General features: G+C 36.1%; 1 protein-coding gene across 3 annotated transcripts in view; it reads right to left on the minus strand.

Moving 5' to 3' along the window:
• Positions 1-715: 715 nt before the first annotated feature.
• The window catches only part of ALDH1A1 (aldehyde dehydrogenase 1 family member A1), a 43301-nt gene continuing 26938 nt past the window's right edge, over positions 716-17078 (minus strand). For all 3 annotated transcript variants that reach the window (XM_042013066.1, XM_042013065.1, XM_042013067.1), the window contains 10 exons: positions 16920-17049; positions 15783-15844; positions 13652-13780; positions 11102-11215; positions 9379-9481; positions 8628-8812; positions 6989-7153; positions 5037-5194; positions 3469-3543; positions 716-1315 (listed from right to left, as the gene is read on the minus strand). In XM_042013066.1, the coding sequence (XP_041869000.1) occupies positions 1243-1315; positions 3469-3543; positions 5037-5194; positions 6989-7153; positions 8628-8812; positions 9379-9481; positions 11102-11215; positions 13652-13780; positions 15783-15844; positions 16920-17049 (1194 nt within the window). In that variant the 3' untranslated portion in view covers positions 716-1242. The remainder of the gene's footprint in view (positions 1316-3468; positions 3544-5036; positions 5195-6988; positions 7154-8627; positions 8813-9378; positions 9482-11101; positions 11216-13651; positions 13781-15782; positions 15845-16919; positions 17050-17078) is intronic.

Genomic DNA, 17078 nt, shown 5'->3' on the forward strand with positions numbered 1-17078 from the left:
TTCTGTCTACTATCCTCTGCAGAAAAATCTCTGCTAATTATTTCACAGTACACTCTTACTTTTGATTCATTCTTCCTTCTTTTCCTTCTTCTATTAGTCTTCTGTTTCTTATCTGGAACCAGAATTCAATTTGTTTGAAAATTATGTCTAATGAAGTTATTTTAGAGGCACAAATATGGGATTTGGAATGGATACCTTTCGAGAATAGATAATGTAGGGGCTGTGGAGAAAAATACCTATGCCACAAATTTTATGCCCAGTTCTTCATGGAAAAAGGCATCCTTAGACTAATAAGGTAGAAGTCTGACCTGTATTTTGTTTTAGCTGTATTATTAAAAATAAAAATAATTAAAAAGTGTCCAGTGTATCCAAACAAACAGAACCCTCTTTCCTTTCAATACTGTGCAAATTCTCCTATTGCCCCTCCTCTCCTCTCCCCTCCTTTCTCTTCACTATTTCTTGTTCATATGTCTGTGAAGATTTGTTATGCACACACCACTGCAAAGCCAAGTGCTGGCTCTTTGCGAATTGTCTATTGTTCTGTGTGTTCATGCTTTTCCAGTTAGAAATACTGGCAAAATACGGGGGACTTTAGCCTCCATATAGCAGATGTAGTTTACGTCTGGTGTCCTGAACACACTCGTGGTGCTCCTGTGCTACATATTGGCCAGTGGTTAACCAGTGTAATAGAAAAGACTAATGAAGGGAGAAGTTCTAGCTTTTGAAGGTGAATTTTAATATTTTAAAGTTTTGTACAGATTACATTCAGGTAGCATGATGAAGAACTTTAATAGTCTAAGAAATATATCTAGAGAAACATAGAGAAGAGTATCAGCTAACTACTCATAAGTGCTTTTTTTAAGGCCACAAAGAAAATGCAAGGAGAACTTGCCATCTAACACTGACAAGAGCCCATAAATTCAAACTGTACTTGTAGAATATACTGAAAAAGGAAAATTTTCATGGAACTACAGAGAACTACAACTGCAAACAAGAGTAGATATTTTTGAACATGAATTTTAAAATGAGTTAGCTGTGAACCAGACATTAAAGATTTCTTTTAATAATTAATCACATTAACTTTTCCTATGCTATTCCTTATATTGTTAATGATAGAAGGTACCTCTTATACAGCCAGAAAGCAGACAGGTTAATGAATCACTTGGAAAACTAAACACTTAAGAATTCAGATAGCCTTTTCAGATTCATTCGAAGGTGTTAAATTCTGCATTTCAAACAGCATTATGAGTTCTTTTGAGGGATTTTGATTGTGACAGTCTTTACTTCTGTGTATTCATGAAGTCCATATTCTCCCCTAGATAAAAGAGAACCAAGAGCAATAGTTATGCTAATGCTTTTTATATGAGTTTTGTTCTGGATGGGATTTTCAGTGGTACTGTGCAATTGGCCAGATATGTAACAAGTACACTGGACATATTTGGAAGACAGCTGTGCAGCTAGAGTGATGCTGGAAACCTTCTGAAAAGCTACAGCAACAGTCTCCTGAGAAAAATGGGACAGAGAGTAATTTTATTTCTGTGCAAAAGAGTGGTGTTTAATTTAGAGCATTTCTAAACTGCATTTCTGTACAGCAGATCAAGAACATGCTAGATCTTCACAAGCATGTTCAGCAAGTTATTTATATAGATCTTCTTCTGATGTCTAGAGTTTTCTCTAGAGTCAAAGAACAGACACTTCACCTCAAGTAAAGGGGGGGACAAAATTATTCCATGATGAAAACTCCCAGACAGTGAAAAAGAGTTGAAATCTTTGATATGTTACGAGCATTGTTTCACCTGTATGATTTCAGTGACGAGATGAAGCTTGTTTGTATTCCTAAATATTTGATATCCAATGCAGTCAAACTACATAAGACAAAACTGATTGCTCTATGGAACAAGCGTTACTACAGTATAATGTTACACAGTTCTTACTGCTGTCTCATTAAAGAGATACATAAGCAAAGGAGAAGTCTGTGCTCAGAACACTTGTGCTGGGTGAGAATGTTTACTGATTCCCTTCATTTTTGGAGAGGCATTTCGTTAGTATATGACAGTTGGTAGTTTAATTCATAATGGTATTATCACTCCAAGAATTATGCAGAGCATTTTATTCTGGGGTTCAAGGAAGTCAGTGGCTTAACAGAACCGCATCCTAATTTTTTCAGTGTAGGTCTTTCACATATTTCCACATCTCCTAAAAATGTTTGTACAATATTTGCAAATTTTCTCATGACAGACATCTATCTGGTGATGATTCTTTCCTTGTCCTTTAGTGGGAATATTTTTATTCGTCTGATAATTGTGACTGTGAACCAGAAAACTTTCTTAGCACAAAAGCTTAACTCCTTCAAAATGTATTGTTATAGAGAACATTTTTGAGTGTCTGTTATTTCCAGCAAATATAACAAAAAAATATTTCTGAAAAAGGCTGTGATTCAGAATTGATTATCTCCCAATTTTTGGCATCCAGCAAAGGCAAAGCCGTCTTGGATTATAATGGCCTAAATTATTGGGAGGTTTCAACTTCCAGTTTTCTAAAGCTCTCAGCATTGGCTTGACTGTTTCCTTTGAAGTCAGTGGGAGCTTTGCCATCAGAAGCAGATTGTCTCCAGTGATGAGCAAGTATAAAAACACTAGTCTTTAACTCTGAAAAAACTACATGAAAAGAAGCTCTGAAGCTCCTCACTTTCACATAAATTTTTTAATCACTTCCATTGTCCAGTAGAAGTGTCATGTATTTGTCTTAATAAAAAAGAAAGCTTACATGTACTAATTTTTATTAATTTCTTTAAAAAGAGTTTGTTCTCATATATACGACATTTTAAACTAAGAATGAATACAAGTAAGACAGGATATGATTCAAGGGAAACTGGATTAAAACTTAGAAGTTTGAAGACTTTTGATTAGTTTATAACATTTGCATGCTACTCTGCTTCTAGTTTGGGAAAAAACAAAGGTCCGAAGACTACAGAGGATTATTTTCATCATAACTTTTGACCTAGCTGGCACACACTGTAAAATCATTGGTTTCACAAACTTTTAAACTTGCTTAAATCTTGCTTAAATGAAGGATTTTGAAAAGTCTTGTGCTTTCAAACCTAACATTTAAAGGGGGTTTCACAAACTACCCACAGATTTATCTTCATGAAAATGACAGTTTCTCTATATATGCAAAAACTGTAAACCATAAACACAATGGTCAGTTTTGCTTACGAATATACTGCAACCACAGTAGACTGCAAACTGCTCAGATTGAAAAAGTGTGCATCTAAGCAATTTTCTTATTTATTTTGGAGAGGCATTTTTGGTTGACATTGCCTCTGACAACATGATGCCTCTAAGCACTCTAAAGACTAATTTGACAAAATCTAAAACTGGATATTCTAGTTATGCATATTTAAAGTCAGGGCTTGGAATTTCATTTTGAATTTCCTGTGAATCTACTATTTTAAAAATATTTACTTACATTTCTCGTCCATTTCCTGACATCTTAAAACCTCCAAAGGGACACTGAGCAGACAATGCACTGTAGCAATTAACCCTGGAAGAACAGGAAAATTACTTTTGACAGTGTGAAACAATTTTTTAACCTCTGAAAAATCAGTGGTTTTCTGTCACCTCTAAAAAGCCTACAAATGGTATCTGAGTAAAGTATTTGCAAAAATATATGTAGTTTGAAGTTTAGAAAAATGAAGCATCAAAAGCAACTACAGTTATTACCAGCTTACTAACACTCAGCAAGGGTCTTCAAGCAGAGAGACAGTCATATCTTTCTCTGATAGTTGCAATAGAATTCCTAACTCGTACATAAGCTCTCCCACAAAAGATTATCCACAGCTAAATGTTCTGTAGGTACATTTCTGATAGATAAACTCAGGACAGCTTCATTTCATATTTAGGAAATTTTGTTTGGTTCTATTCAGTTAAACCTTATTCTGTATTGTGGTTGAGAACAAAGACACAATAATGAGTAAGAAAGGAATTTCACAGGCAAATTTTTAGGTATGAATAATATTGGCAGAATGTGCACCCCACTTCCTAGCGGAGAAGCTCTTTTTGTCTTTCAACCTTGTCAAATCAAATATTCTCTATTTTCTTATTTTATAATCTATCCTCCTGCTAGTCTACTGGTTTCAACAGCAGAGATTCTCTTCATAGTTAAGGATTCCTAGACCACCAATCACATAAGAGCAAATCCCAAATATTCCACTTCTAAACTTTCTTCCATATAAAGAATACCAACTCCTAAGTCAAGACAGCTAACTTGTTTTTAGAAAGCATATGTTCTTTGATCACAGGACCTGGGCAGGAATTTGTGCTGGTTGTGAGTGCTTTCAGATAAAATGTAAATTGGACACAGGTTTTGTGTTCAAGTAAAATTGGTTGTTCTCCTTCTGATGCATTGAAATAACTGTAGGGAAATGCAGGTCTTTGTCAGTGATAGTCATTAGACCCCGCTATGCCTCCAAGCTTTCACTCTTTCATCTCTTAGCTTTTTCTTTTTCAGTTCCATGTAGGTTGCCTCTTCTTTTCCATTGCTGGAAAGAGTTGCCTTGCAGTCATTCTCCCAGCTTGTATTTCCTTTCTTTATTCAATCACATTTAATCAATCTTTCCCATTACAGATGGGTGTACTGCCCAGGCTAAGGGCCACTGAACTTCGGGTAATTAATGTCTTTACAAAACACCAAAACTAATCTCATAAATTATGTATTGGGCTATCCCCAGATCCTGAAGTAAAATAAAAGGGCACTCTCACCATATTATCTTTTGTTTCCTTTTCTTTTTAGCAAGTAAATTTCCTGTTTTTAGACAAAGTTTATGGGAAAATTGTGTGAAGACTTACAAGAAGTAATTATTTAGTAACACATTAAATAGGGAAACATGCAGGAAAGATAAACAGAAGAGACCTCAATAAAGATGACAAGGAATGAACATTTTAAAAACACCACCCAAAATACTGTGACTGTGTCTTCCAATTAGTGCCATTGACATCTGCAGATCTAAAGGAAGAATTTAAAAAAACATTACTTACCATACTGTTCCAGCCTGAAGAGCAGTTGCAAATGTCAGTGCTTTATCAATGTCTTTGGTAAAAACTGCTGCTGCTAAGCCATAGGTAGTATTATTTGCCCTCTTGATAACTTCGTCTATGGTTTTAAACTTCATGATTTGTTGAACAGGTCCAAATATCTGTATTAAACACATGCAAAGATATGAAGTGAACTAGAATAACTTACTATTTGAAGTAATCTACATATTTTAAGTTTATTTCTGTCAGATGGCCTTATTCCCGAATCCATTCAGCCAAGAGCGAATAAAGTTCTAAAAAATACTATAAATTCACATAAAGATTTTTATAATATGAAGCACGTTGAGGAAGTCTATTGTAAATAATTAATAAAAAATCAATAAATAATGAAAACAAATAAATAGCAATTAGAAGGCACACACCATAAAGGTAGTTAACATGATGTCACAGCGTGCTACCTATCTATACTGGTTACCAACAAACTCGTGTTTTCTGGACAAGCTCCATTTTTAAAGTCAGGAAAGACATTTGGTTTTTCCATCACCTAAATTTTCTATTAGACTTTTATGCCTGCAGGTAGCTGCACAACTGCAGCAGGTGAAACAACTAATTCTGTTTTTCATATGGGTGTCAGGTAAGGGAATAGTCCCTCAGGTTTGGCTTTCCTGCTACCATTGTCCAGTGTTCTCAGCCAGAGGTGCCCATGCCTATCCCTCAATACCAAGACTGTGCAGGCTGGGGGCGCATTGCAACATCTAACTAATTCTATTTCCATAGATTGTGAGCTTTCTACTTGACTGAATTTTTACTGCTGGTTTATAAATGGAGTTGTAAGGATTTATATAGATCAGAAAACCACTTAACATTCCCATGCTGTTCAAGCCGTGAGCTTCAAAACTTTTACATTCTTTAAACTGTCTTGGCTATCTGGGGCTTCATTGTTCATTACACTTAAAATAGTGTGAGAAGCAGTCCTTATACTGCTGACCAAAGTGTAACTAATAGAACTGTGAAAAAATCATAACTCTGTGCTGTTTTCTACTAGACTCATACAATGGTGGAAACAATCCAAATTCTGTCTCATTCATCTCTATCATGTTTTACAGCTCTCTCCCTGTCACAACTAATTCTAAATGCTGTGATGTTCATTTTAACTCAGGCTGTTGACTCTTGCTGGATGTAGTAAGTATGTTTAGCAGACCACATTAGCTTTCTAGTATGAAGAAGTATAATGGACACCAATTGCAGCAGATATTAATTAAGATGAACGTAAAAAAAGAAACACAGCGAAGAGGTCATGACTGGACTTTGAGTCTTTGTTCAGAGAACTAGCTGACATGGCAGCTCAGCACTCCTAAGTGTCTCTGTTTCCTTGCAGACAATCACTGATACCTTAGCACAGTCTTCTTAGTTGGAACAGTAGCAGATTCTGCAATGATGTGTAGACAAATCTGCAAACTGATGTAAGTAAAAAAACCCCACGAGGCAAAAAGAACTGCCACAAATAAAAGGCCTCTGGAAGCACAATCCAGCTAGTTTCTCATATTGCAAAATAGCTGCCTGGTGCATACAAGCACCAAGTAAGTGGTTCCTTAGGCAGTGCAAAGTGTTCACAAGTTGTGCCTCCAAGGTTTGCATCTCTGTTACAGGTCATTGTGACTTTTATATCAGAGACATGGACAGTATGGAGCAGTGAAAACAATCCAAACCTCAGTATTTATCTACTGCAGAAGCCTTTGTTGGCAGGGCAGCCTCATAATCCGCTCCCTCCTTGAGCAAGCTGGTGAAATGGGCACCAGAAACCAATAAAAGCCCTTTAAACACCACCAGGATGGAACAACAGGTTTACTGAGAGAATTTTCATATAGTCACTTGACCTTCTAACTGGATATTTTGTACAGACATTTAAAGAGACGACTTTCAGTGAGAGAAGAGACCACTGAAAATTTATTTACCTCTTCTTTGGCGATGCGCATATCATCTGTGACATTAGAAAAAACTGTGGGCTGGATGAAGTAACCCTTGTCTCCCCATGGACCTCCTCCACATTCCAGTTTGGCTCCTTCTTTTTTGCCACTCTCTATTAGATCCAATATTTTTTCAAACTGCTCCTTATCAATCTAAATGGAAAGATATTTCAAGGATGAAAACAACACACACTCACAGCCGTTGATCTTCTAGCAGTTAACTTAAACCTGTAGCCCTTTGAGGTGGCTTTTTCTCTGTGGCAATAGACCACAGTGAACAGAGCTGATACAGGCTATCATTTTTTCTCTCTAGAAAGAATTATTCAAAACATAACACGGGATTTGAGGACAAAGAGAGATTTTTCACATAATTACCACAAAAGAAATGCAGCTACATCCCGTGATCACAATTTTCCTTTAAATGGGGTCATACCAGTTCTAAAAGGAGTAACTTTGCTAATCTGTAAAATAGTTAAGTGTTGGCTAAAGCTTGCTAAGGAGAAAAAATAAGTCAAAAAAGGCAAATTATGAGACTAGAGGAGAAAAGAGTCTTTATGCTCATCCAAATATTTTCATTATTGCTTCTTCACGTGTTTAACATCCTTATTTTTTTAGTAGAAATGTATTTACTTCTCTCTTTTAAATTGTTAGCATGAAATTCAAACTCATGAAAAAAAGCCACAATAACATGAGAGAGAATTTCTGTTAATTTTATATTAGCTGTACACCAGACGCCTGGAGTTTACTTTTCTGAATCTTTCTGCCCTTTGTCTTTTAAATTTATTCAGCTGAATTTATTATCTTGTATCAAAACATGTTCCAGGATGTCCAAAAATTATTTTCAAATTGCCCAAATCTTCTGTGGCTTGGAGTGCATTTTTTCCAATTTACTGGGTGTCTTTTATTACACAAAAATACTGTGATAACCAATAAGGAACACATTACTCTATCAAATGCATGGGAGTGATTTTGTCTCCTGCTTTTTATTTGTTTCTACTACAGTGCTTTTATTCCATATCCTGCAGTATAAGATGGTATGGGAATAAGACTAGATGAGAACTATTGTAACAGTGCTCTGAAGTGCTCCATTGAATTCACAGATTTGTGGTAGCTATACCTCTAAATGCTTCATTTTAACATTCATTTGATGGGAATGCTGTTGGCATAATCTTTTAACAAAAGCAGGGAAAAAACCCAAACTCTTGTATTTTAATTGTGTAGTATTCTAAAACTGAGAGCAGCATAATGAAAGTCTAGCGCCTTGAAAAAGGGGAAAAGATATTGAAACTCTCATTTTTTTAAGATAGGCAGTTGCAGTGGCACTATCTGAATGTAAAGTTAGGAAGCTAACATGATATGGGTGATTGTACTTGCACTTTTACAGCTGTTGTATAGGAGCTTTCTCAAAGCATTTGAATTTATTACAATTTTTCCACTTCAATAATAAAAAGAACTAGAAAAGAGAAAGACACCTTAGGCCAATGATGTTGGCACAAACAATTGTACTCCAGACTAACCACCAGAAAACTGTTCTTAGCTTTGAAACCTACTGCAACTGTAGGTTTAGAAATATATTAAATTGTGATGTCATGACAGAATTATGCTGGAAACATGTAATATTACTCACTTGAGGGCCTTGCTGTACACCAGGCATTAAAGGATTCCCAAGAGTGTACTTCTTTGCTCTTTCAATGCTCCGACGCACAAACTCATCATAAATAGGCTCTTCCACAAAAATCCTAGATCCTGCTATACAACACTGTCCCTGGTGATAGAACAGACCAATATGGGCAAATTCCACAGCAGCGTCCACTGCAAAGAAATGCGGGGTTCATCAGATCCTAAACCTGAATTGTCACATCATAAAATCTTTACTAACCTTTGTCACCCATCTAATTTCCCTTTGTAGTACCTTTTTTTTTTTTTTTTAATGGCCCTTTAAAAACAGATATACAACCATTTACTTATGTCCAAACTACCCTTATCTAGAGCATCATGGTACACCAAGCTGAACACACATTTAGATGTTCTACGGGAAATTTAGATTTAACATTATTTGCCCTGTCAGGAGTGCCAAGCAGAATATTCAGGCAGAAATTTAATAAACCTGTATAAGATCCATCTATCCACTTTTCGTTCTGCATTCTTGTTTCATTAGGATGATCATAAATTACATTAAGAGTGAACAGGTTGTCAGAGGTCAACATCTACTTAGGAGCCATCGGTTTTGGTGGCAATCTAACTTAAATTATGGCATGACCAGAAAACATTAAAAATTATTCCTTTATTGAAAAGGTTCAAATCATTTACTGATAAGAAAAGAAAAAGAGCATTGGATTAGCAGTAGTAGTAGTTTATATAATAAGGTTGCTACTAACAGTCTGCATCTGCGAATATAATGTTAGGACTTTTTCCTCCAAGTTCCAAGGTAACTCTCTTCAAGTTGCTCTTCCCTGCTGCTTCTTTAATCAACTTGCCAACCTAAAAGTAAGGGAGAGGACAGCCTCATGTCAAAAAGTTTTTAATGACCTCTATAATACTTTTCTGATTTCCTCAAAAGTGCAAATCAGTTCAGGGTGTCTATAATCCCAGTAATAAAATGAAATACAAGTTAAAATAAAACAAATGAAAGGAGTCAGGATGCAGGGCACTTGTACCCTATAACCTAGAAATGTTTTCTAGAAGAGTTTCTCCCTGTACCCATTCAACTGCCAAAGATACATGGTGCTTTTTTGGTTACCACCACTCTTCTTGCATGTGTCTGTAATCTATAGCAGGCACAGGTTGCTGCTCCACCAGTTACTCCCATTAGGTTAAAATTCCTCTGTTTTATGTGTGAGAAAGTGCTTTAATGCACAAAGTTTATGATACAATCTACATTGGCTGCATGGACACTCTTCCTTATTTCAATTTCTCCCTTAGATGAATGAAGAGGAGGAAATGGACACTGCAAGGTAGAACCCCTACCCCGTTTTTATCTACTGGTGACATAATTAAAGGAACTACTTATTATGAATTGCCCTGGAAAAACTGTGAAGGAAAAGTCTGCTTGCAGCTCTCATGGCTTTTGTCTGTAACTGCCTGTGCGTAGCAACCATCAGGGAAACTTCCTCCCTCTATCAGCCTTCCTGTCACCATTTCTCTTTGCTAAATTATACTGCTAGAAGAGAACTGTCACCAAACTCTATGAATACACCCTCTGGTCCATCTGCCTTTGGTGGGTCACTGGGCACTGGGAACAGTAGTTGTCACTGTCTATTGGTAACATCTGTGGGATATTTCTCAGATGTCAGGGTTTTGGGTTGTTTTCTTTTCCCATTACTGTAGAGCTGAAGGTTTCTGAGAGAAAACATAGCTCTTGCATTCAGTGTGTACTGATCCCTGACATAAGGCAATGATATTTATCTTTGCAGTTTACATCCAAGAAGTTAAAAGACCAGATGGCAGCTTTTCCATTTAGCATGCATGCAGTCAGACAATATAAAGAGCTGTATCAAGGATATTGCTAATCCTTAATTCTATATATAGCCTGCAAAGAGAAATCTTCATTTATAGTGCTCCCAGTTCTTCAGAGTGACAGTGAGGGAAAATTAAAAGTGACCTTCCTTTTAAACAAATACATATTCAAACACTCTTCTAAGACCACCCAGATGGTCCTAAGTATCACTGTAATACCAAAAAGCTGTCACCTCACCTAAGCATGTGCAGACCAAAGAATGAGATTTCTTAGGTACCTTCCTGCCATCCTGTTGTTATTAAACTTAAAAATAAAAGAACTTCTTAAGAAAAGATGTAAACTATGTTATGAAAAAGTTTTGGTTTGAATGAGTAAGACTTAAAATAGCCTTGGTATACTAGAACCTACTGTATCTCATGGACTGTCTTTGTTTGAAGGGCTTTCCAGCAATACAAACATTGTTTAAATATGTTTAAAGTTAATGATAACCAACAAATCATTAAACAGACTTTGTTTAACACACCCGCAGCCATAAGAAAGAAGAGAGTTAAAACAATTACATAGAATAAGTTAGACATTAAATCATTGCTGGGAATCAGAGGGGCACATTTCCTGCTTATATTCTCTTGCATTCATTATAGTACCTCTGTGGAGCCTGTGAAAGCTACTTTATCTATATCCATGTGGTGAGAAATTGCTGCTCCAGCAGTGGGTCCAAAGCCTGGAACAACGTTCACAACTCCAGGTGGAAATCCTGCCTGAATTGGAAGAACGAATGCATAAATTTGAGGAAGGATAATAACTAGACGAACATGTGTCACACAGTCTTACTTCTGTTTTCAGTTCTCTGGTCACCTTTTCTCAGCCATACACTTATTCTCAGCCCTAGAGGCCCAAAAGATTTCATTCTCACGTGATTTACACTTTCTTTCACCTGTCTTTTAGGTTATTGAACTACCTCTATTTTTTTTTTTAAAGAACGTATTACTTTAGTTCTTTGTGAGTACATTTCCAAAGAAATATTTTTATTTATTTTCTCACTCAGATGTATAAAAAAACATTGCTTACTTTCATATCTGCTTCATTAAAGCTGTTTGGATCAACATATATACTTGCTGGCTTGAGCATATTAATAACCATGCTAGATGGAATTTAATTAATGATCCGCTGACTGAAATTTTATTAAGAAAAACCATGGAACTCTGGATGTAGGTTGAAAGTTTACAGCAAAAAAGAGGCATGTCAGCTACCAAGTGAGAAAAAGCTGGCTGAGACATGCGCAGTTTTAATACCTTGCACATTTTTTATGCAAATAAGCTTTTTTTATGGCTCAAAACAAATGTATTTCTTCTCATAAATCCTGTATTAGATATGTTCCATTCACAGCAAAATAAGCTATTTTCTTCCAGCAGGTTGTCAGGCAAACTCAAGGATATGTAAAGAGTAGATGGAATTTTTGTTGGTTTGTGAAGCAGCTGTGCAATCTCAATGGCACTTTCAGAACAACATAGAATTAAAATACCAAAAAGATTCATATCCTGCATCATCACTTTATTAAGTTTCTTTATAGCATTAAATAGGACTTTGGAATTACATGCAAAAGTTCCACTTTTGTTTGGAAAATGGTGAATTTTAGGTGGTAAGTTAGAGCTGCTATAACTCATGTCCTGCATTTTATATATCAGGTTGTTACTTTTATTCAAGCAACTTTTATTCTTTACAGTTTCATGCTCAGATATAGTCTGTCTATCCTTGTTAAGCTCATTTAATTTTCCAGATAAATATTTACCCTGAAATTGATGAGACAATGAGGTTCTTTCCATTTGCTTAGCATTGTGTTACACACTTAATTTGTACAGAAAAGTCTCACTTTGAACATTTAATTTCTGTGTTTGTTTTAGGAGCTCTTCTCTATATATTAGCAAGGGAGCCTTGTGAGTGCTATAAAGAAGGATAGTGAAAGTTACCAAAAGTGACTATATATATTTTTTTTTTCTTTGAATGTGGACACTTGGGAACTAGAAAGTTGAATTAGACCTTCAGATATTTTCACAAGTCTAAGCAGCTATTGAAGTAATCACTGGCAGGGATTTGGGCTCCAACATTTTTTGGATATTCTGGATACTGATCATGTTCCCACTTATGAGCTTTCCTTTTAGGAAATCAGAACATTAGAATGGATATTTCATTAGATCACAGCAGAATTGATTACGTTCTCTGTGAAGTTACTTTTTTCAGAGAAATACACTTTCTGATACTTACTGTTAAAAATTAATAGAGAAGGTTTCTCTGATATTTTTTAAAGCTATTACTCCTCCCCAGTATTATCTAATAACATTTACTATGTGATGCAATAACAGCAAGTCTTGGTTCCACCCTGATAATCGTTTAGTTTCTGTGTAATATTAACTCACAACCAGTCAGTATACTCTGGTGAACCGCTGTTTTGAAGCAGAATAATAAAATGTGCCTAGTCATTTCCACTAGAGCTCTGCAAGGTTACTGCACTGGCGATTATTGACATCTTTGCCAACTTTTGAAACATCTTAGAATACATTTGTTGATTTTATTGGGAAGAAATCGAAACTATTTTACTGTTGTCTTTGGGTGTTTTCTCAACTGGGCATAATAGTTAGCTTTGAAGATACTAACTTTCTGAAGAAACTGGCACACTCCTTGCTCAGGAGTACAGAGTGCCTTCTTGCAGTTACTGTGTGAAGAGAGTTCACAGGTTTGGCAGCAGTCACCACTTTGATTTTACAGCTCCCTGTTAATAAACTCAGGTGGATGAAAACTTTGTTCAGTTGGAAAAAAAAAAGCAAAGCTGTACAAACAGGTTCTTTTCTGTGATAACTATGCTAATAAAGTCATTGCCACTCACCTCCAAGTACTCTGCACTTGACTCCTTGTTTACTTTTGACTTTGAAAGGTACTGTGCTTTTGTAATGCAAATATATTTGTTAACGAATGAAGTTTACTAAATTGTTGTTGTGGGGTTTTGTGTGTGTCTGCTGGGGTGAAAGATATGCATGCTTTTGCTCTGGTTTGGCTTTCCTGGTTTACAGCAAGGTAAGTTCCACAGTGCAAGGCTAGGCATGCAATGAGCCTGGCTTATATTACCTTTGTGGCATTTCAGCTGCAGTATACTCTTACACTTCTGAGAGGAGCAAATAACTCTGTTGTTGGTGACTTACCTCTTTAATTAAGGATCCCATGTAAAGGGCACTGAGTGGAGTTTGTTCTGCTGGTTTGACAACCACTGTGTTTCCACAACAAAGGGCAGCAGCAATCTTCCAGATGAACATAACCAATGGGAAGTTCCACTGAAAGACAGACCAGAAAGTGTATCCTATTTCTAATACATCACCAAAATGCCTCAGCTTTTTCTATTATAATAGTGCAAGTTGTCAACTGGGTGGTTGAACTTTTTGTTGAATTCCTTTCAGAATGAAGATGTTTTGAAAAAACAACTGGCAAGCCATGTAATTCAAAGACCAGTGATTTTTGTATATATACAAGCCCAGGGGATTCAAGGTTTTAGTTAAAACCTCAAGAGACAATAGGTGTACTCCTTTAACAAAGTAGTACAGAGTTGTTGGATTAGTGGTGCAGTTGGGAGCTTTTCTATCTTAAATGGTCACATCCATCATCAATTAACTTTTCTAAGGGAGACAAGGTAATAACACATAATGCTGCCCCTGCCCTGGAGATTTCGCTGGCATCTGTCTGTTGTGGGCAGTTCAGACAGATTGAAAGGCAGCTGCCTGCTTTGGATCACATGTTCTGCACTGTGAGAGACAACATTACCAGGGGAAAACAACTTTTCCCTTTTGAGAATATTTACAATAGTTTGGGAAGCATTGAGGCCATGAGCCTCGGCTCAAGACACCTTATTAGAAATGGGAAAAAAGGCAGTAAAGATAGGTAGTTACCTATCATGTCAGAAAGGCTAGGAGGAAAATACATGCAACACTCCTTTTTTTCTCTCCTTGTCTCCTTTCAGTCTCATGCCAGCCCCAAAAATAATAGGAGCATAAATAACTTAAAGTGAGGGATTACAAGGTTTTCTGCATATTCATTGTTAAAGTGGAACTGAGTAAGTGAAAGGAAGAGGAAATGGTGAGCTATCAAAAGTGGTTTGTAACATACACATAGTCCTCACAGTTTTGTTTTTTGTAGAAACCTACAGCTTGGTTTATATTTTATTTATTTATATATTTATTTATATATTTTGATAGAGAGAAAATGAACTCAGAAATACTTAACATTTTATAAGGGAGTTCAGTGTTTGTACTAACGGCTGCTTATATTTCCAGGAGATAATTCTATTTTAAATGGCCACATCTAGTGTTTCTAGCTCTTTAGCATATCTTGACTGAGTGTTTTACTTGAAATGTCTTGTGTCTGACATACAAGAGGATCTAAACCAGCAGTTTCCCGAGCTCTCCTGGACACTGGATACAAACATATTTGAGCAATGTTCTCCAAATCAATGTGGTGGTCTAAAGATACAGCAAATGTTCAAAATCAACTTAAAGACATCAGGCAGGACCTACATGTCTGCGCAGACCTTATAGACAAGATGACTTTTTCAGAATCTGTTGAGTTGCCAAGAAGGTCAGGCGAGGCTGCTGTGTGCAAGGGGGTGGGTGGATTAGGAGTGCCTAGTGCATACAACTATTTTTACAGGCACCCACCAAAATTATGCAGACTTCACAAATAAATTTGGAACTTGAGGTCCTCTAGTATTTTGAGTGATCAGACTCAGGGAGGCCTTTTGCAACAGTTAAAATGAGTGACTTCAAAACTGGGAATTTAGATGGGACAAATAGGAGCTTTATTGGACACATTCCTTGTATTGTAACTTGTACCACTGCGATGGTGAATGAGTCTTAGCCATAAAGATCCAGCTGTCTGAATGCTGTATGGAGCAGAACAGATATTCTGGGTCTTAAAGAACTTATTGTTTACAGGCTTATAGGCTTAAACATTATAGATTGTAATATTACACTCTCTTATATGTTTGTTTCTAATTCTTTCAGTTTCTATGAAACAAAATTCCATCTTTCAAATTATTTTATAAGTCAAACTTTTGATATTTATTTTCTCTCCATATACAGCAAGGAGAGGGCAAGGTTGGACCAAACTGACTTATCACAAACTGATGAATCAGAATTACAGTACTCAGGATGGTTTCTGTCTTTCAGGACCTGAAAATTTCTGCTTAGGAATGTTTCACAAATGCACTTGCAGAGGTAAAATTTCAAAAGCATTTTCATTTGTAACAAGGAACATTTGTGTTTTGCATAAATAGTTCCAACTTACAGGAATAATTTGGCCACAAACACCAATAGGCTCATGTCTTGTAAATGTAAAAAAGTTTCCATCTATGGGAAAAAGAAAAAAATTAGGCATTCAGACAAAGCATTTGTGAGAAACAGTTAGATCAGAAAAATGATAAAGTTGGGTACCAAACTTAACTGGATACGATTTTACTTATAAATGATATTTTCAAAATCTTAACTATGCAAAAAGCCATAAAATACATCTGGATTCAATGTCTACTTTCTTCATAGCTCCAAGGTTTGATTTTTCCAGTCTGACTGACTTTTTGCAGTGATAACCCTGCTTCTCAATATGGTATGCACAGCACACCAACAAGCATTCCTCATTTCTTTTATCACCTTTTTTTTCTTTCAGAAAGTTCTCTTTTAAATCCTATGTACATATCAGACATTTTTTAATATTAGATCTTAGCTTAAATCAAATCCATTAAATATAAAATTCTCTTTGATTCAAATAAATATGTGTTCCATTAAACCTAGCATAGAGGTCTACATGAGGAAAAAAAGTTGGAAGTATTTATCACTCTAGTTTTCCTTAACTCCTTCTTTATTACCTTTCCCTTAATTCCTTCTTTATTACCATCCTTTTCTTTGTCTTCCTGAGAGAAGGTAGCTAGAGAGACAATGTTTTCCTAGAGCTGCTTAATGGGAAAGGGAATGGAATGAAATCTTAGCAAATACTCTTTCCTCATTCCTATCTCTTAGTACTTACTCTTCCTAATAGATTATCCAATCACTGAAATAAATATTACTGCTTTGTGCTAATCTTTGCTTAAATACCCAGACACCCTGGTCCCACTACTGTAGTCTTGTATAAACTATACAATGCTATGCAAAAGTAGCTTACCACATTTCTTAGATGTACACGCAGCTTAATTTTTTCGGTCCATAAACAACTCTTGTTAGTAGTGTATAGAACAAGAAATAAATGTGAAGACCTACACTAAATGTTTAAACTGAGAACTATAATAAATCTTTAATAACCCATCTTAAACCTTTTCTAAAATATTTTCCATTTGAGATATTTTCTATGTTGCACAACTTTTAGATAAAAGGCAGTTATCTACAGCTTGCGTTGGCCTCAGTTCTCCAATTTTGTTATCTCGGAACTACTCACCCACTGGAACGGTACGTCCATGGATTTTATCAGCCCAGCCTGCACAGTAGCGTAAAGTTTTGATACAGGCACCCAAGTCCATTAGGTAGGCCATGGAAAAGAGCTTCCCACCATCAATGGTTTCCATTGTCTGCAGACAACAGCATTTCAAAAAAATAT

Source organism: Corvus kubaryi, unplaced genomic scaffold (assembly GCF_017639235.1).
Source record: "Corvus kubaryi isolate FWS band 111438036 unplaced genomic scaffold, C.kubaryi_AGA036_p1.0 split1-37296, whole genome shotgun sequence".
NCBI lineage: Eukaryota > Metazoa > Chordata > Aves > Passeriformes > Corvidae > Corvus > Corvus kubaryi.